We start from the raw sequence: 21,621 nt of genomic DNA, 5'->3' as shown, positions 1-21,621 counted from the left end.
CTGATTTGATGTAGAGCGTGGCGTTGCAGGATGCTTTCCCGGCCGCGTTGACAGCGGTGACGCAGTACGTCCCGGCGTCTCCAGGCCTCATCTGGGTTATCAGTAGGGAGTGCTGCTCCCCCTCAGCCTTGACCACATGGGACGGGCTGCTCCTTATCAGAACGTTACTCTTCTTCCAAGTCACTGCATTTCAAGGGGTCACACACAAAGACACATCTCAGACCACACTCAGACAACTTAATCACAGTCCCTTCCCCTGTGTCTAGGTGCAGAATGATGTGTGGCCCCTAAGCACCAATCCAAGGTCAACTTGACAAACAGGAAATATTCAGACCCCTTCCCTTCGTCCAGACGTCCTGACATTACAGCCAACATTATTTTATTTATTTACTCATCAATCTACACACAATCCCACATAATGACAAAGCAAAAATAGGTTTTATTTTTTTTTAGCAAATATATTGAAAATAAAAAACAAATATCTTATTTACATAAGTATTCAGACCGTTTGCTATGAGACTCGGAAATGAGCTCAGGTGCATCCTGTTTCCAGTGATCATCATTGAGATGTTTCTATAACTTGATTGTCCACCTGTGGTAAATTCAATTGATTGGACATGATTTGGAAAGGCACACACCTGTCTATATAAGGTCCCACAGTTGACAGTGCATGTCAGAGCTAAAACCAAGCCATGAGGTCAAAGGAATTGTCTGTGGAGCTCCATGGCAGGATTGTGTCGAGGCACAGATCTGGGGTAGGGTACCAAAGAATGTCTGCAGCATTGAAGGTCCCCAAGAACACAGTGGCCTCCATTAATCTTAAATGGAAGAAGTTTGGAACCACCAAGAGTCTTCCTAAAGCTGGCTGCCCGGCCAAACTGTGAAATCGGGGGAAAGGGGCATTGGTCAGGGAGATGACCTAGAACCCAATGGTCACTCTGACAGAGTTCCAGAGTTCCTCTGTGGAGATGGGAAAATCTTCCAGAAGGACAACCATCTCTGCAGCACCTCAACAATCAGGCCTTTATGATAGAGTGGCCAGACGGAAGCCACTCCTCAGTAAAAGGCACATGACAGCCCGCTTGGAAAAAGCCACCTAAAGGACACTCAGACCATGAGAAACAAGATTCTCTGGTCTGATGAAACCAAGATTGAACTCTTTGGCCTGAATGCCAAGAGTCACATTTGGAGGAAACCTGGCACCATCCCTACATGTATGGTGAAGCATGGTGGTGGCAGCATCATGCTGTGGGGATGATTTTCAGGGGCAGGAACAGGGAGACTAGTCAGAATCGAGGCAAAGATTAACGGAGCAAAGTACAGAGAGATCCTTGATGAAAACCTGTTCCAGAGCGCACAGGACATCAGACTGGGGTGAAGGTTCACCTTCCAACAGGACAGCGACCCTAAACACACAGCCAAGACAATGCAGGAGTGGCTTCAGGACAAGTCTCTGAATGTCCTTGAGTGACTCAGCCAGAGCCCGGACTTGAACCAGATCGAACATCTCTGGAGAGACCTGAAAATAGCTGTGCAGTGACGCTCCCCATCTAACCTGACAGAGCTTGAGAGGATCAACAGAGAAGAATGGGAGGAACTCCCCAAATACAGGTGTGCCAAGCTTGTGTCGTAATTTATTTAAAATGTATTTTATTTCACCTTTATTTAACCAGGTAGGCCAGTTGAGAACAAGTCCTCATTTACAACTGTGACCTGGCCAAGATAAAGCAAAGCAGTGTCACACAAACAACACAGAGCTACACATGGAATAAACAAAATGTACAGTCAATAACACAATGGAAAAGTCTATCTACAGTGTGTGCAAATGAAGTAATATTAGGGAGGTAAGGCAATAAATAGGCCATAGTGGCGCAATAATTACAATTTAGCAATTAAACACTGGAGTAATAGATGTGCAGAAGATGAATGTGCAAGTAGAGATACTGGTGTGCAAAGGAACACAAAAAAATAACAATATGGGGATGAGGTAGTTGGGTGGGCTATTTACAGATGGGCTATGGTAAGGTGCAATGATCTGTAAGCTGCTCTGACAGGTGGTGCTTAAAGTTAGTGAGCGAGATATGAGTCTACGGCTTCAGTGATTTTTGCAATCCAGCAGAGAACTGGAAGGAAAGGTGGCCAAAAGTGGAGTTGGCTTTGGAGGTGACCAGTGAAATATACCTGCTGGAGTGCGTGCTACATGTGGGTGCTGCTATGGAGACCAGTGAGCTGAGATAAGGTGGGGCTTTACCTAGCAAAGACTTATAGATGACCTGGAGCCAGTGGGTTTGGCGACGAATATGAAGCGAGGGCCAGCCAACGAGAGCATACAGGTCACAGTGGTGGGTAGTAAATGGGGCATACCCAGGAAGACTCAATCGCAGCCAAAGGTGCTTCAACAAAGTACAGAGTAAAGGGTCTGAACACTAATGTAAATGTGATATTTTCGTTAAATCTTTTTAACAAATTTGCAAAAATGAAAAAAAAAATTGTTTTTGCTTTGTCAGATGGGGTATTGTGTGTAGATTGATGAGGGGGAAAAAACTATGTTATCCAATAAGGCTGTAACATAACAAAATGTGGAAAAAGTCAAGAGGTCTGAATACTTTCCGAAAGCACTGCATTACCTCATCATGGTCCAAATGTGTTTGGGAAAGGCAAAAGCCTACCCCAGAGCTTTGCTTAATTAGGAAAGCCTCACCAATATCCAATGGTAGAGCGTGGCGCGAAATACAAATACCTCAAAATGCTATAACTTCAATTTCTCAAACATATGACTATTTTACACCATTTTAAAGACAAGACTCTCGTTAATCTAACCACATTGTCCGATTTCAAAAAGGCTTTACAGCGGAAGCAAAACATTAGATTATGTCAGGAGAGTACCCTGCCAAAAATAAACACACAGCCATTTTTAAAGCAAGCATATATGTCACAAAACCAAAACCACAGCTAAATGCAGCACTAACCTTTGATGATCTTCATCAGATGACACTCCTAGGACATTATGTTATACAATACATGCATGTTTTGTTCAATCGAGTTCATATTTATATCAAAAACCAGCTTTTTACATTAGCATGTGATGTTCAGAACTAGCATACCCACCGCAAACTTCCGGTGAATTTACTAAATTACTCACGATAAACGTTCACAAAAAACATAACAATTGGTTTAAGAATTATAGATACAGAACTCCTTTATGCAATCGCGGTGTCAGATTTGAAAATAGCTTTTCGGCGAAAGCACATTTTGCAATATTCTGAGTAGATAGCTTGGCCATCACAGGATTGCTAATTTGACACCCACCAAGTTTGGCCCTCACCAAACTCAGATTTACTATAAGAAAAATTGGAATACCTTTGCTGTTCTTCGTCAGAATGCACTCCCAGGACTTCTACTTCAACAACAAATGTTGTTTTGGTTCGAAATAATCCATAGTTATATTGAAATAGCTCTGTTTTGTTCGTGCGTTGAGGTCACTATCCGAAGGGCGAGTGAATTTCGTGATTTTCCATTACCGTACTTCGAAGCATGTCAAACGCTGTTTAAAATCAATTTTTATGCTATTTTTCTCGTAAAATAGCGATAATATTCCAACCGGGTGACGTTGTATTCATTCAAAGACTGAAAGAAAAACATGGAGTCGTCTCGTGGATGCGCATCTCCAGTGTCATTGTTCCCTGCCTGACCACTCACAAAAACTCCTGCTGTTTTTCGCCCAGAGACGGCAGAGACGTCATTCCACTTTCTGGCGCCTTCTGAGAGCCAATGGAAGCCTTAGAAAATGTCACGTTACAGCAGAGATGCTGTATTTTTGATAAAGATGCCACAGAAGGAGAACAAATTGTCAGACAGGGCACTTCCTGTATGGAATCTTCTCAGGTTTTGGCCTGCCATATGAGTTCTGTTGTACTCACAGACACCATTCAAACAGTTTTAGAAACTTTAGAGTGTGTTCTATCCAAATCTACTAATTATATGCATATTCTAGTTTCTGGGCAGGAGTAGTAACCAGATTAATTCGGGTACGTTTTTTATCCGGCTGTGAAAATACTGCCCCCTATCCCAAACAGGTTAACCTCTACCTGGAGATGACCTACCTGTTGGGAGGGGGCTGCCAGTGATGACACATTTGTGCAGGACCTCAGAGCCAGCGGTGGCGGTGGTGTCCCCCAGGGGCCTCTCAAACGCTGGTTTCTCAGCTGGCCCCTCATCTGCCGACATGTAAGAGTCATCTGAATCGTCTTCTACAACAGAAAGGCAGGAGCTGTATTACTTTCCTTCTATAGCACATTAATGTCTAGCTGATGTGTCGCCCAGTGGATACCCCCAATTCAGTGTCCTACCTGTCTCAGGAGACATAGGCTGACTTTCCCAAGACTTTCCCGAGACTTTTCCCTTCTTCTGAGTCTTGGAAGCCCTGCCCTCCCGCTTCCCTGCTCTTCTCGTCTTTTCTCTCTCTCTCTTCTCGCCGGCCTCCTCCTCTTCCATTTCCATGAGCTCGTCCTCCACCAGGATGGTAGGAATGGTCATCTTCAGCGCGGGAGAAGTCCTCCCCGGCTCTCCCTTCCGTCTCTTCGTTAGAGGGCTGATGGAAGGGGTGGAGATGGGGGTGGGGGACAGTCGTGGGGGCATGGGGGGATAGGCGGAGGCTGGATCTTTGGCAGGGGTCGGTGATGGTCCTCTCTGCATGGTGGGGCTTGGAGACCTGGGGCTTGGAGGCCTGCGGTGGTGTAGAGGTTTCTCAAGCTCTTTAGGAGAGGAAGGCCCTTTGGGGTAGGTAGGCGGTGCTCTTTGTGCGGTAGGGGTTGGAGACCCGGGGTGGTCCATCCTGGGTGGAGGCTGCTCCAGCTCTTTATCAGCCAAAGGCCCTTTGGGTGTTGGAGATACAGGTGGTTGTTCCTCGGCCGTGTGTGGAGGCTTCGCTGCTGCGGGAGAGCTCCGAAGGACTTCCCTGTGTCAAATGCATTATGTAATGTTGGCACAGAAAATAGAATAGAAAGGAATTATGTAATTTTTATCTGTAATGTCTGTGTACATATATCACTATTGAGCTGTCAGAGTAGTGTGTACCAACGCACACAGGCACACACACGCGTACACACAAATCGACCAACACAAAAACACACACACAATGTTAATGAATCATCTCAGCCTACCTGGTTGGGCTTTTCCGCATGACTCTTGATGAGGGTGATCGTCGTCCTGGTAACTGGTTAACCAGTACTGTCTCCATGGAAACAGAGCCTTTCCCCACACTTTTAGACTCAGACGGCTGAGCTAACGCTGAAGCTGAATCATGCTGCTCCCGTTGCGGAACATTCCTTTGATCTGTCAGACCCTTCTCATGGGATTGCGATGATTTTCGGGACGAAACACTCTCTTCAACGCTCTTCCCTATTAGTCCTCTCTCCTCCAGGACCTTCTCCCTCTCTTCCAGCTTCTTGACCACCTGAGGGGGAATGGGCTCCAGCTTGCCCACGGACCGGCTCTCTGTCTGAGGCAACTGCTCGGTGGAGTAGGCCTTCTTCAGGTTGGGTCTCCCCACCAGCTTCTTGATCCTGGCCAGTTCCTCTGTGAACTTGTTCTGGAAGCTCTGGACCCTCTGCTGGTAGCTTGGTTTGTCCTCCAGAGACGAGGCCCTCTTCTTTCCAAACATGGAGCGCCTGGAGGCCGCGACATCCGGCTGGCTTGTCCCCTCCTCTTTGGAGACCCCCTCCAGATTGCAGGATGCCGCCCGGCCGAAAGAGCGCCCAGATCTGACCCCCGCACTCACCTCACTCACCTTTTGTTCAAACTCCTTGATCTTGTCAAAGATCTTGGGTGCGGCGCGGGCCAGTTTGGGTGTCTTGCCACCACTGCTGCCGCTGCTTGAAGTATGGGAGGAGGCTCCTGGAAACAGTTTGTTTTTGACCACAGCTCCTCCTAGGGAAGGGTCTTGGGTATTGTGTGAGGTGACACTGTTCTTATGGGAGCTGAGGGATGTTGTGGGTTGGGATACAGTTTGACTGGACTGGGGTGAGGCAGAACTGAAGGATGGGCCTGTTTGGGTTTGGGGGAGAGAAGGAGATGGGATCCTGGAAGATGGGGGTTTTAGGGAAATGGAAAGTTAGACGTATGAAGAAGGGACAAGGAGAGGCCCAGGTTTTTGGAAGAGGAAGAAAAGCCATTGTGTGTGTGTGTGTGTGTGTGTGTGTGTGTGTGTGTGTGTGTGTGTGTGTGTGTGTGTGTGTGTGTGTGTGTGTGTGTGTGTGTGTCTACGTAAATGAGTGTCCACTGCTTTATGAAATGGTAATACTGTTTATAGTCAATATAATTTGAGTGTTGATTTCTCATCAGGACAGAGGTACCTTTCACAAATAAACAGAACATGGAATGGCCATAAATGAGTGATTTTAGCACAGATAACACTTAACTTCTATGGACACACATCTCAATACACTATAGAAGATAATGCATGGGTCTAACACAACTTGTGTAGGAGCCAAATAGATCATATTGTATATTTGTATGTTTCCAATTCATGATCCCTGTCAAGTGTATGTTCCCCCTCTACAGGCCAATGGAGAACACAGTTAAAAGTCATACATGCTCCAAGGCCTACTGGGAGTGACTGGAATGGCAGCACACAGGCTTTTGCCCATACCAGACCATGACAAGAATGGTCAATGTTATCATGTTGCAGTGACACATAGAGAAATAATACAAGTCCTGTATGAATGAATCTAATACTAACTCTTCCAACATAACCAGGAAAGACCCCTATTCATCAACTATGAAAACAATCACACATGCTTTGACACACACACACCTCTCATGTTAGCTGGACACACAGTCAATTTAGTTGGGACGAAACTAGCTCGCAAAGACATGCAGACAAACATCAGCTTTGATTCACACTTCCATTCATGCGTGTGACACCAACGCTATGAAGATATCCAGGATTATCTGACGGTAATGCTAGTAGAACACGGGAAACAGTTTGGTCAATATACATGGCATGCAGCAAAAACCAAGGGAAACCAACGGCTTCAGTGGTACTTTTTGATATCGTAATAAAACCGAACCAAGCTCAAGACAGAACTGAACACAGCTGAAAAATGTCATGGCATGAAGTCAAAGGACGGTATGATTTAAAAAACTAAACAGAAACAATATACTATAGGAAGCAATGATGATTTGAAAAAAGCTAAAAGGCAAGAACACAAAAGGAAATTTAAAATACATTATCAATTCGATAGAAAATATGAAATCTTTGGGAATAAATGGATCTAGGAAAATCATGATGTGTAATATTTTGCGTTTGTTGAATCTGTTAAAATTGGGAAATTGGTTTTGGAGGCCACTCTTTTTCTAATCAGTGAAAATAAGAAGTTGTCCCTATAAAGGCATGGAAAACGTTCTTCCCCTGTAGAGGCTGAACATGCTTCCATAGTAGTCGCTTCCTACAGACACACTTTCCTCCGACCCCAGCATGGGTTGGTTAGTGCGAGCCAGGTTAGCGTGTGACGCCCGGATCAAGGGCTCCACACCCAGGTGTCTGACTAGGGCCCCTGGCCCCCCATCGGTCCCGCCGCAGAGAGCTTGCCTGCCGGGGTGTGTTGGGTCCTGGGCCCCTGGGGGCCGCGAGCCCAAAGCCATGAGCTCCCTCTCAACCACTGGGTCATGGCCCCCAGGAAGGGTGGCCCTCCGGTCAGGGCTGGAGTCCATCATCCTACATCCTTCACCTGCAGGGACAGAGGACAGGGGTCAGGGGTCAGACTGGAGATGGAGACTTAAAGAAGAATGTGGATTAGAGAGAGATAAATTAAGAAATAAAGGAGAGAGAGAGGGAGGAGAGAGTAGGGGGGGAAGAAGGAGAGAGCATGAGAGACAGGGAGACGGAGCGAGAGAGGGAGAGAAAGAGAGAGAGGAGAGAGAGAGAAGAGAGAGAACGAGAGAGAGAGAGAGAGAGAGAGAGAGGGAGAGGGGGAGGGAGAGTTAAGACAAGCACTGGAGGAATGTCTAAACCAACAAAGATGATTGATTAAGTAGAGAGGCGGGAAAGAAGGAAATAAGCAAATGTGTTCCACCCCAAGCACTGAAACAACCCCCGAGCTCAATCAATCAGATAGTGATTGACATTTTATCGAGTGGAGATGGAGACAGAAATGCGTCGGCAGCTGAAAGAACTTGAAGTCAGCAGCTTCCTTTAACGACTAAACCCATTTATTGGGACGAGACTAGGAAACGAGGGAAAATAAGCAAGCAGCATCTCCCACAAGCACTGAGGGTTCTAAACAGACTCAGTTCCACAGACAAAACACAAATTCAGATCTCTAAAAAGCTCAATATGAGCAAACTGTAGTAGAAGGAGGACGGGGCCTACTGATAAAAGCGCACAGCCGTGCAGATCCTTAAAAGCCTCTCTGGCAGTGAGGTGGATTCCCTCTGGCAGTGCTTCTCCCGGCGCTCCGGGTGGAAGGAAGGGGAGTGGTCTACTAATCCTCCCACGCAGGTGTGGAACTCATTCTGAAGCTAATGATGATGAAAGACATTATCCTCACACGACACCTTACTAACCACAACCATCCTACATGTATGCATTATCGGTTAACAAAAGGTTCTGTTTTAACCCATTAAGATTTCATTTTTTATTTTGGGGGAAATAAATTAAATTAGCTGGTGGAATATAATTTACATGCATTAGCTACATTATTAGTGAAGATGATTTCTGTGCTGAGCTAAGGGACAGTTATTCGAGGAAATGCAATTTGCATTGTTATCTGGTTGATATTTGGTAATGTATTCCACATCTCACTGCAGGTGGGGCGATGAGTGAAAGCCATTTCTTTGTGTTGGTTCCTTTGAATGAAAAGTACAAACCCTGAATCACTCCTCCACTCTCATTTGATAGCACCACTCTCTCTTCTTCTCTCCTCTTTTGGGAACGACGGCACTCTCGGTCTGTCAACACAAAACCTTCAAAAGTGCAAACAGTCTCTTTACAACCGAGCAAGGAGGACAGAATTGAAAATAGATTTGTGCTGCTAGAGGAGTGTATCCATATTCATGGACTACATTTAGACAGGCTGGTGACCCCTGTTGTGAAGCATCTGCTTTGGTGGCACCGATGAGCACTGTCATACCCCCATAACAAATCATCATCAGTTCCCTATCAAGTCCTGTTTCATCCATATTTCTATACACAAAGAGTTGGTGCTGTAAGTAAAGGTGATGTTCACGATGGGGAAATGCTCTGTTTTCTGAAAGCCAGGGCTCTCTATCCAGACCATAACTCTGTAGGGTGGCAGTGACACACGGACGGACGGACGGACGGACGGACGGACGGACGGACGGACGGACGGACGGACGGACGGACGGACGGACGGACGGACGGACGGACGGACAGACAGGCAGAGAATGCAACGGCTCCAAGAGGTTACCTGGCAGCATGTAGGTCAGAATGTCACATTGTCACACCATTACATCATGGCGTGAAGGATTAAAGGAGTCTGTCACATCATATATACGTTTCATCCAACGAGTAGGGCTTATGCCAACATACACATAGTGCCATAACCGACAGTCACGCTAAAGCCATGCAAACACATGCCTTTACTTAGCGCCAGAAGAATTATGCTTATGTCCTAATCCCGGAAACCTGATTTACAGACTTGATTAAGGATGGGCCTTTAAATCACAGATCATGCTCAAGTTAATGAATTAAGTGAATTACCTGCAGGCACTCTACGGCCAGCCTTGTCCTGGTGCCGCCCGCCAGGTCCTTCCTTGGTTTCCATGGGTACCTGGGGCTCAGTGGCTTCATCCTCTGTGGTTTCAGAGTCTGAGGGGAGGAAGAGGAGGAAGAGGAGGGTGAGAAGAAACCAAGAGAGGAATAAAACAACAGCTGAGTCTGAGTCACGGTGACAAATGACACATAATTTTCACTTAGCGACAGAGAGGATAATGGGCAATAGAGTTGAGCCTTGGCAGGTCTCCTTCAGAGGTAATACAAGGGGAGTCACTGAACCGTGATATGAAGCCAGATGTGGCCTCTAGAAATACACCACTAGACTGGTTGAAATACTTTTATAGAAACGTCCTTCTAGACTGGCTACCAGTCGGTTCTAACTAGGTATGTTACTGGTAACAGAGCAGGCTAGTGCTGAAACCAGACTAGCATCCATTCCATTCCAAACCCATTGGAAGTCTATTGACCCCTACAGAAGACAACATCAGTAAGGACCATTATACCTCTTTTAACTGCAACAGTGCCCTTTAGCCCACTCATTTATGGTGATTAATATACAGTACCAGTCAAAAGTTTGGACACACCTACTCATTCAAGGGTTTTTCTTTATTTTTACTATTTTCTACATTGTAGAATAGTAGTGAAGACATCGAAACTATGAAATAACACATATGGAATCATGTAGTGACCAAAAAAGTGTTCAACAAATCAAAATATATTTTAGATTATATATTTTAGATTCTTCAAAGTAGCCACCCTTTGCCTTGATGACAGCTTTGCACACTCTTGACATTCTCTCAACCAGCTTCATCTGGAATGCGTTTCCACCGGTCTTGAAGGAGTTCCCACATATGCTGAGCACTTGTTGGATGCTTTTCCTTCACTCTGCAGTCCAACTTATCCCAAACCATCTCAATTGGGTTGAGGTTGGGTGATTGTGGAGGTCAGGTCATCTGATGTAGCACTCCATCACTCTCCTTCTTGGTCAAATAGCCATTACACAGCCTGGAGGTGTGTTGGGTCATTGTCCTGTTGAAAAACAAATGATAGTCCCACTAAGCCCAAACCAGATGGGATGGCGTATTGTTGCAGAATGCTGTGATATCCATGCTGGTTAAGTGTGCCTTGAATTCTAAATAAATCACTGACAGTGTCAGCAGCAAAGCACCCCCACACCATCACACCTCCTCCTCCATGCTTCACGGTGGGAACCACACATGATGAGATCATCCGTTCACCTACTCTGCAATTCACAAAGGCATGGCGGTTGGAACCAAAAATAAAACATTTGGACTCATCAGACCAAAGGACAGATTTCCACCGGTCTAATGTCTATAGCTCATGTTTGTTGGCCCAAGCAAGTTTCTTCTTATTATTGGTGTCCTTTAGTAGTGGTTTCTTTGCAGCAATTCAACCATGAAGGCCTGATTCACGCAGTCTCCTCTGAACAGTTGATGTTGAGATGTGTCTGTTACTTGAACTCTGTGAAGCATTTACTTGTGCTGAAATTTCTGGGGCTGGTAACTCTAATGAACTTATCCTCTGCAGCAGAGGTAACTCTGGGTCTTCCTTTCCTGTGGCGGTCATCATGAGATTCAGTTTCATCATAACACCTGATGGTTTAGGCGACTGCACTTTAAAAAACTTGCAAAGTTTTAAAGTAATGATGGACTGTCGTTTATTGCTTATTTTTGTTTTTCTTGCCATAATATGGACTTGGTCTTTTACCAAATAGGACTATCTTCTGTATACCACCCTACCTTGTCACAACACAGCTGACATATATTTCAATTTTTTGGGGTTATTCTACAATGTAGAAAATAGTACAAATAAAGAAAAACCCTGGAATGAGTTGGTGTGTCCAGACGTTTGACTTGCACTCTATCTCTTTAACAGATATAAGCACCCAATAAGTACTGTAACTGTGGCCTTTGATTTGGAGGCCTTGTGCAAATCAGCTCAAAGAAGAGAAGTCGATTCAGCGACCTTTTATGAGATCAATAGAGATGTTACAAAGAAGCTGACATTTCTAGGGAAGATGTTAAGAAAAAACATTAACCACTTAAGAGACTTAAAAGGACATTATTAATGGGTGAAACACCAGAAGAAACTGTCACATGGTCAGAACTAAATGGTGTATAGTGCAAAACCCTGTGGAAATGTTTGGAATAGAGCAATAGACATATTCAAGAGACAGAGAAATCAAATAGATGGAAAATGATAAATAAAGAAAGAGAAGAGGAAATGAGTTTAGGCAAACATGGGAGGACCTCTTTCACAACAGTATCTTGGCTTGTAGACGTAACGAAAATCTACAAAAAGTCCCCTATGGCAAATCAATAATAACAAAGAAGAGAGAGAGAGAGAGAGAGAGAGAGAGAGAGAGAGAGAGGGAGAGAGAGAGAGAGAGAGAGAGAGAGAGAGAGAGAGAGAGAGAGAGAGAGAGAGAGAGAGAGAGAGAGAGAGAGAGAGAGAGAGAGAGAGAGAGAGAGAGAGAGAGAGAGAGGGAGAGAGAGAGAGAGAGAGAGAGAGAGAGAGGGAGAGGGAGAGGGAGAGGGAGAGAGAACGAGAGTACAGACAGATGACAACGAGAGAGCGAGAGAAAACAAGACTGGTTTACCATAGCTTTGCTTTCGGCAGGAGCGGAAAACTTCGCTTCCATAGTGGCAGGAAGAGAGGGCAGACGGGAGAGCACAGTTACTATAGAAACCACCATCTCTCTCACCCACACGACCAATCTGCTCCATACCCATTAGAGTCTAAAATCACCAGCCCAAGTGCCAACCCTGACACATACGCTTCGATAGCCTACTGCTGGAGCTTGCTGAGGAAAAGGCAAGCAAATGGGTTATGCCTCGTTTCACTGTCATGTTGCTTTGGATAACAGTATCTGCTAAATGACAGAAGAAGGGGTAAATGTGAAATAGACAATAACAATGATCATACAGTTTTAACAGTCAATTTCCTTGTGTATTTGGGTTCACCCATCTGTACCAAGTAGGATGGGACTAAATAGCTGGACACACACTGTGCAAGGAATATCGACTCAGCAATATGAGAGGCTGTAATTCAAAATGTCTAGCTGCAATATACACCGTGGATTAGATTAACAGTTAGGTGGAAATATGATTTGGAAAAGGAGCTGTGAGCATTTCTGTTTGACTGAGATTCCAGATGTTATGCTAAACTAAGGCCCTCAGAAATGATTCATTCTGTGATGTTATGCAGAGAGGCAACAATATGGTTACAAGAAAATTGCTTGTGGGGGCAGAGGAGAGGCATTCTGACAGCCAAATAATAAAAAAGCCCACTGTCTTTTTCCTAGCAGTAATTAAAACATGAAAAATGCATAAAATCTCTGTACTAAATCATTTTTTTTAACAAGGATCTTTTTTAATACAGAAAGCGTTAAGTGGTTCTCAGATACAACAACAAGCTAAATATGCACAGTAAAACTCAGTTTCTGTGTAATAACTATGTATTAATAACTGTGTAATAACCATTATTAACTGTGTAAAACCATTCTTAACTGTGTAATAATTATTATTAACCGTGTAATTACTATTATTAACTGTGTAATTACTAAGTAATAACTGTGTAATAACTCATACAGAAAACACACCATGGGTGAACCTTCCAAACGTCTTGGTGGAGTGTCCGGTCCTCTGAAATAATAGAGATAGAGGGTTGCATGAGTCAAACCAGCAAAAAGTACAACAGTCATGAAATTGAATGAGTTACTGAAATCAGAGGATTCCATTTTTGTCAGAATCCAAAAGAAAAGGCCCAAACAAGAGAAGAAGCTCATATCTCAAACTCCATAATGTCCTGCATCCTACATCCTTATAACCTAATCTAAAAACCTACACACTGATAACTTGATAAGTCATTACTTCCAATGACTCCTATGACCTTTAATGACTCCAATGACTCCTATGACCTTTAATGACTCCAATGACTCCTATGACCTTTGATTACTCCTATGACTCCTATGACCAACCATCGATCAGGACCTTGAAGAGCTCACAGAGAGCTCAATGGAATGACTCATTACAGTACAGAGGCACAGAAAACCCTGAAGTCAGAGCAAAGTAATGATTCAACTGCTAGATCAATCAGGCTGCTCTGCTCTCTAAGTACCATGCCTACTGCTACTTGCCAGCCAGAGCCTGGTGATGAAGTGTTGCCTGGTGGCCACAGTGAGACAAAAAAACAACCGAAGCAACTAGAAGCGTCCATTGTCAATCTCCTGTTCCTGATTATGGGGAACTCTAGGCAATCATATCAACACATACAGATGTAGGATCTTCATTTGAGCAGGTTTGCTACAGCAGGAAAATAATCCTGCAGCAACAGGAAATATGAATTATTATGTGGATTATAATATTAATATTAATTATAATGTTAATATTATTATATTAATGGACATTTTTTGTAGGGGTAGATACATGTTTCATTAGGGCTAAGTCTGACATTTGAAAGGGGAAATTACAAACTTTAGAAGCCTTTTTAAAACTTGAATAGACCAGAAGTTTGCATCTCAGCGACAAAAGAGCGATCAAATTAAGATGCTACGTCTGTAGTGGGCAGAAACTGCATTTCTGCGCAGCAAAGGTTTCTGGCTTGGCAAGGCTAGGTAATCACTGGGCACCATAGTTTCCTCAAAGCTCTATACTGTTTATGCCAGAGTTTGGAGAGGAGATTTCACAAGGTTTATATGGTTATTTGGGAATATAGACTGTGTCGTACATATTGTACCACATAATTGTACTTGGTCATCTGGTGCTACAAATCAGTTGTCTGCACTGTGGCCCAGTGACACACTTCTCTATTCTCCACAGATCACACAGATAAACCCAATGTCAAATCCAAAATATCAGACGTTCTCTGCCAGGATACATGTTGTAGGGTACACATATGCTAATTAGAATAAAATGTGTTACAAATGGAACATTTCTAATATAAATGGAGAAGAAAAAAAAGAATTTGACCGTGAAATTTGTCCGAAAGCTGATTTTCCACCCAGCTCCCAAAGACATCTTCCCACCAGCCAACTGAATGGGACATTGACCCCCAGGGTGGCATTCTTTGTTACCGTGTCGTGTGGAACTGTAAAGCCATACCCTCTGTGCCACAGAGGCCACTAGAACCCAGAGGACACCGAGGACATTCCACACAGAGAACTATACTACACAAGACCTACTGTACAGACCTGGATTTATTAACCTATAGCAACAAAGATCTGTGTTTACTGGTAAAATGGTAAAAGGGTGGGGCAACAAAGTATGTATCCTTCTCCTCTTGGTTCTAGGAATCTATCAGAAAGCCATTATAGCTCTGTAGTACTCCATGAGAAAACGGCTTAGAAAAGAGCATGCACTAAGTGTAACAAAGCAACTTTGTGTCTGAAAGGTAGAGACTCACCTGGAACCTCTTCTTGGACCAGATTTTCTTCATGTCTAGAAGTAGTGCCTCTCTATCTCTCTTACTCTCTCTCTTTCTCTCTCTCGATGCCCTCCTCTGGGTTGCAGATTACCTGTGGCACTTGCTCAGCAAAACATCACTGCTGTGATCCTACCCAAATGGAGTGTGGGTCCAACCACAATAATTCTCACACAAACCATGTAAATAGATTGAGCTCTCTTCACACGCGTGGGTGTTTATAATCCTCTGGTCTGGATGAGAGGAGGAACGTTCGGGGATTACAATCCACAAAATCCAGGTGTCTTTGTGTGAGAGTGAGAGTGTTTATCCGCCAAGGTGAGCAGCATCACTCTGACGTAGCAGACTATGCTCTGACTGCTGCCGGAGGAGAAAATGTTCAGCCGAACGCTGACACAAGCCGAGCCGGTCTCCATCCCCTCCAACCCATCCCTCCCTCCTTCATCCAAGCCCCTCCTCGGAGCAACAGCAGCCAGCCAGAGAGGAACAGATTGAGACCCCAACCCGTGAGGACAACAGTGGAGAGGTGTGATCCGGAGGAAGGAAAACTACCTGCTCCTCTAAAGCATCCTCTCTGTCTCCTCTCTCTGACACAGCAGCAGCAGGAGGAATGGGAGGAGAGGAGAGATAGCCGCCAAGAATGAGAAAGAGAGAGAGAGAGAGAGAGCAGACAATGAGAGAGCAGAGGGGAGGCACAGAGGGAGCAGGAGAGAGAGGAGAGGGTAGAGAGAAAGACAGACCAATAGAGATGGAGGGAGAATAGAAAGTGGGAAATAGAATCAGACAGAGTTCCCTCCTTTCTGTTGACATCATAAACCCACAGTTGAAGTGTGCCCCGCTTCCAACCCCACCCTCCCCAAAATCCAAATCCTTAATCCAAACTGCCTCTTTTTTCGGGATCCCTCTCTCCTCTCCTCCTCTGCTTTATTCTCTTCAGCTCCAGTATCTTCACAGAGGAGATGAAGAATGCAGCCTTCGGAAAACAGCCTCCCCACCCCCAGGGCATCAATTATACATTCATGGTCCATGTCTGTGACATTCCACTAAATCTGACTTCACGCTAAATAGCAATCAGTTATATGCACCAGTGAACAGAGCAGAATTGCCCCTCTCCATTTATCTCGCTCTGCTTCAACTCTGTCCCCAACACTACAAATGGCGTAGATAGATTAGCTTGATGGCTAGCTGGTGCAACATACAAGCTGTGCACGCCATAGTCTCTGACAGATACACAAATCAATAGGAACTGTACATTTGACATCAACAGTAGGTTGTGCGTTTGTCTTTGTGGTGTTTTATACACAGTGTATCTCTCTCACTACGTTAGTGCAGGGTTTCCCAAACTGGGTCCTGGGCCCCCCCCTGGGTGCACGTTTTGGTTTTTGCACTAAAATAACCAACTCATCATCAGGCTTTGGTTATTTGAGTCAGCTGTGTAGTGCTAGGGCAATAACCAAAACGTGCACCCAGGGGGGGGCCCCAGGGCCGAGTTTGGCAAACCCTGCGTTAATGTGTCAGTAGGTCAGAGTGTGTGAGGGAAATGGAGTCTTAGCCATCAATAAATGATGTGGGAAAAGATGATGATGTCTTTGTACCCCGCCTCCCCGTTCTACGGTTCTCACAGGAATAATCATCAACTAGAAATAACAGATCATGAAACAAACAGATGTGGTGAAAGGAATTAGGGAACGAGGAAAGGTGAAGAGAACACATCCTCCTCCCTACAAATCCTCCCTTCTTATTACAGACCTCTCACTCACTCACTCACTCACTCACTCACTCACTCACTCACTCACTCACTCACACACAGCATAATGTATTTTTCTCTCAGATACATCTGTGTCCACCACATCCATCAAATTCATCTAAAAATAATAACAGGCGGACCCAGATCTCATTGTAAAAACCACCCAGAAACTAGATGGGCATTTTTTCAGATTTAGGCCAAATCTTTCACACTGTGATTGACTGCTATGCTGAGAAATCCACTTTTTTTATCGTTGTTATGTGAGACACGCTACTGTTTATAGGTGTGATACACAGAGTCAATACCCAGGGGATATTACCACATGCCCATAAATCAGAGAAAGCCAACCATTCACAGACGTCGCAATAGACAAGTCTTTTTATAGCTAAAGCCTCCATTGGTCGTAATAATGTCGTTTATTTACCCATTTGGCTGTTTCTAAGTAAGTGAATGCACCCTAATTCAAAGAATACAGACAATACAGTGTTCCTTTTCACTCAAAAGCTGCCTCAATAGCTATAAGCTTCCTTCCTTCCTTCCTTCCTTCCTTCCTTCCTTCCTTCCTTCCTTCCTTCCTTCCTTCCTTCCTTCCTTCCTTCCTTCCTTCCTTCCCTCCCTCCCTCCCTCCCTCCCTCCCTCCCTCCCTCCCTCCCTCCCTCCTTCCTTCCTTCCTTCCTTCCTTCCTTCCTTTCTTTCTTCATTCCCCTTTTCCCCATCCCTCCCTTCGTCTCCCTCCATCCCTCTTCATCCCTGCCCCATCACCTCGCCCCATGCATCTCCAGAAAGAAGGGATTTTCTCTGGCAGTGAGTAATCAATACCAAGGGTCTCTGTGCGATACAGGATACACCACGATAGTCACAATTCACTCGACTGGGATCAATATGTCCCCGGACCAATCATAACACTGCCTTCTATTACAGCAGTCCAATGAAAATCCAAGAAGCAGGTGTCAAAGCTACAATACGTTGTCAGACAAATGACCTAGGGGGGATTCAGTTATATCACAGTAAGTCACCATAGTAACACAATGGGCGTATATTTTATAGTCTAAAGAAGCTTCCTCTCCTCTCTTTCTTCCCCATCATCAGTTACATGAAAATAAATGAAAACAACATGACTTCCATGCAGATATCAATTGGCTGATACAATACAATAGGAAGCAGACCATTTACTCCACTTCAATCAGCTGATACAATTCAGTAGCCAGCATACCATTTACTCTACTTGAATGAGCTTACAACAATGAGAAACAGAGCAGACTTCACGGAAGCCCATTGTTTTTGTGACAGAGGGGGGTTTCAGTGGCGCAGCTCTGACGAACTCTCTGCAGGCCCACAACTCTATCAGAGGCATTTATCTGGCATTAGCTCCCTGGGGTAGAAAACAGACCCAGCTGTGGGCGCATCTTAATCGAGTTGGTTTTTATACATGAGTCACTTCGCGCTACAGGTCCAACCACAGGACACGGTCAGACCCAACAGAGGAACCCAGAGCCTTCTCCAAAACACGTTAGTCACAACCCATATCTAGACGTGTGCTGGGGAAGACAAGGTAATCATTCCTCTTGCCCTGAGGTTTCCCCGGGTCTACATGTTTGTTTCTGGTTGCCCTGTCTAGTTAGAGGAAACTTCCTACCGGCACAGACGTCAGTTCAACGTCTTCGATTTACATTTGGTTAAGTTGTCAACTAACATGAATTCAACATGAAATCAACCAAAAATATCACCCTGTCATTGGATTTAGGTTGTAGGTTTGGCAAAAAAAAGACGAAATTCCTTTAGGTTGATGACTTTTTGCAAATCCAATCAGTTTTCTACATTGATTCAACATTATCACGTTTCATTTTAGGGTTGACATGACGTGGAAACAACGTTGATTCAACCAGTTTTTACCCAGTGGGTTTGTACATTCTACTACTGTAACAGCCTTTTAATAGAACAGAAGCCATTCCTTTGTTGTAAACGTAGCTCAGAGTCAGACCCTGTGGAGATGTAGGGTGGTATAGAGGTCCAGGCCCAGGTGACAGACACAGTGGGCACGTCTATACTGACTGCTGACGACCACACAGAAACCTGATCCTATCACCTAATCCTGGCCCCCTCCAGGCCTCAGACCATGGGACATAAACAAGATCAGCGCCAGGCCAAACACAGAGGCACCTCATCTCATGCTCCGGGGTGAAATTTCCCCCTGGTACAGATCTAGGATCATCTTTCCTCACCTGACAAAATAGGTCAGTTCCCTTAATATGGCCAGTGGTGGAAAAAGTACCCAATTGTCATACTTGTTACTCAAGTAAAAGTGAAAGTCACCCAGTAAAATACTACTGCAGTAAAAGTCTAAAACTATTTAGTTTTAAAAATGCTTAAGTATCAAAAGTAAATGTAATTGCTAAAATATACTTAAGTGTCAAAAGTAGAAGTAAAAGTATAAATCATTTCAAATTCCTTCTATTAAGCAAAGCACACGGCTCCATTTTCTTGTTTTTAAAATTACAGATAGCCAGGGGCACACTCCAACACTCAGACATTATTTACAGATAGCCAGGGGCACACTCCAACACTCAGACATTATTTACAGATAGCCAGGGGCACACTCCAACACTCAGATATTATTTACAGATAGCCAGGGGCACACTCCAACACTCAGACATTATTTACAGATAGCCAGGGGCACACTCCAACACTCAGACATTATTTACAGATAGCCAGGGGCACACTCCAACACTCAGATATTATTTACAGATAGCCAGGGGCACACTCCAACACTCAGACATTATTTACAGATAGCCAGGGGCACACTCCAACACTCAGATATTATTTACAGATAGCCAGGGGCACACTCCAACACTCAGACATTATTTGCAAAAGATGCTGTTGTGTTTAGTGAGTCCACCAGACCAGAGGTAGTAGGGATGACCACGTGTTCTCTTGATAAGTGCGTGAATTTCAAAATGTTCCTGTCCTGCTAAGCATTCAAAATGTATTAAAAATGTAAGTACTTTTGGTTGTCAGGGAAAATGTATGGAGTACAATATGGTACAATATTTTCTTTAGGAATGTAGTGAAGTAAAAGTAAAACTTGTCAAAAATATAAATAGTAAAGTACAGATACCCAAAAAAACTACTTAAGTAGTACTTTACATCACTGAATATGGTGATACATTGTGGTCCGTGACCATGCACTGTGATGCATTCTGGGAATGTAATGGGATTTCACATCACACAGATGCCTCTTGCTAGTTTATCTCATTCTCTAGGTCTGGTCTGTGTTAGCCACAGGACTGGAGAGTGGACTGGGGTGATAAAGAGAGGAGAGAGAGGGGGCAGAGAGAGACTGAGAGAAGGAGAGAAAGAGAGAGAGGAGGGGGGCAGAGAGAGACTGAGAGATACTATGAGATACTCTATGCTTACAGTATGGACTAAAATTAGGAGGTACTGTATCTACCATGTGACCAGACAGACAGGCCGTCGGGCTGATAGACACACAGACAACTTGGGGGGGGGGGGGGGGGGGCGACCCTCACTGGTGGGAGATAATGTATTTACAACTGCAACCCACAGCTGAGTCTTTGAAGTATTGCAATATTATCCTTTGAAACAATGTACTCCCTAGTATTTGCTGTACATAGTACAGTAATTTTATGTATGCAATGCCCAGTCATTTTTCTCAGCGTCTGTTAATAGTTGAGAGCCTAGAAAAATAGTCTATCCTCAGAGGCAGTGTGTGTCTAGTTGTCATCATCGGGGGATGCTGTGAATTGCCTGCTCATTAGATGAGTATTATTGGTTTGCACTGGAAGCCTGTCGGCCAGCCACCACCTGTTAGGTTTGAAACATCCTGGTCCCCAACTAGAATTAGAAAAATAGGTCAATGGCGTTGTACAATTCAATATTCTATAAGGAAGTAATGGAAGAGAATGATCAGTAGACAATATGAGTCTGATGAGGTCTTCTGTGTCCGTTGTGACCTCATCATGGTCCCGTCCTTTTTTACTTCAGACTTCGTCCCAGTACAACATCAGATTGCCATAAGATAATAGATAGCTGAACAGTAACAAATAACCTACTCAAGAGCCCATGTTTTCCGTGGTTGGTTAGAAGGAGTTCTAACACTCACCTTTGGGTTTCTTTCTCCTGGGGCCGGTCACACCGTCCCTCACACTTCTCAAAGCCTTCCGAGCATCCAGATACTCCTTCTTTAGCATGGCTCCAGTTGATATCTATCTCACTCTCTTATTCTTTTAACATTGGGCCTCTCAGATGTGTAATCCTCGTTAATCAAACGTCCGTCTTCTTGTCGAACTCGCAAATCACCATCAAATCACAATCTAAGCCCATTCCTCTACACTTGACAGTTCTTCCTGGTTTTACCCTCCAATCCTGACCTTAGTGAGGTAAGGATGACTTATTTCAAAATGGCCACTTCTCCTTTGTTGGAATGTGTATCCCAATCCCATGGAGGCAGGGGTGAATATGAGATCCTTAAAATGGCTTCTCCTCCCAGACTCCTAGATGTCCTGTCTACTTCATGGCCAGGGTGAGGACATATTCCTTAAGATGGCTGCCTCAATGCGCCTGACGGTTCCCTCTGCCTCGCTCAGGCCCTCTCTCTCTCTCTCTCCCCCGTTCCCCCTTACTCCAACGCAACAACACCAAGCCCGGTGGTCTATTTCGAGTGGGCTATTGTACACCC

The 21,621-nt window shown here is 44.5% G+C and overlaps 1 protein-coding gene across 8 annotated transcripts in view; it reads right to left on the bottom strand.

Moving 5' to 3' along the window:
• LOC115179441 (striated muscle preferentially expressed protein kinase-like) overlaps positions 1–21,621 on the bottom strand; it is a 59,188-nt gene that overhangs the window by 31,131 nt on the left and 6,436 nt on the right. For 3 of the 8 annotated variants that reach the window (XM_029740971.1, XM_029740973.1, XM_029740974.1), the window contains exons 3-10: positions 13,359–13,401; positions 12,357–12,391; positions 9,722–9,829; positions 7,592–7,730; positions 5,163–6,080; positions 4,350–4,957; positions 4,104–4,250; positions 1–183 (exon numbers count right to left, since the gene is read on the bottom strand). In XM_029740971.1, the coding sequence (XP_029596831.1) occupies positions 1–183; positions 4,104–4,250; positions 4,350–4,957; positions 5,163–6,080; positions 7,592–7,730; positions 9,722–9,829; positions 12,357–12,391; positions 13,359–13,401 (2,181 nt within the window). Of the gene's footprint in view, positions 184–4,103; positions 4,251–4,349; positions 4,958–5,162; positions 6,081–7,591; positions 7,731–9,721; positions 9,830–12,356; positions 12,392–13,358; positions 13,402–15,160; positions 15,809–21,621 lie in introns of those variants that run through there. The other 5 variants (XM_029740978.1, XM_029740972.1, XM_029740977.1 and 2 more) reach the window with 5 other exon arrangements.

The sequence above is a fragment of the Salmo trutta genome, chromosome 39 (genome assembly GCF_901001165.1).
Source record: "Salmo trutta chromosome 39, fSalTru1.1, whole genome shotgun sequence".
Lineage (NCBI taxonomy): Eukaryota > Metazoa > Chordata > Actinopteri > Salmoniformes > Salmonidae > Salmo > Salmo trutta.
Note: the sequence above shows the minus strand (reverse complement) of the source record. Positions and strands in the feature narration are given on the sequence as shown.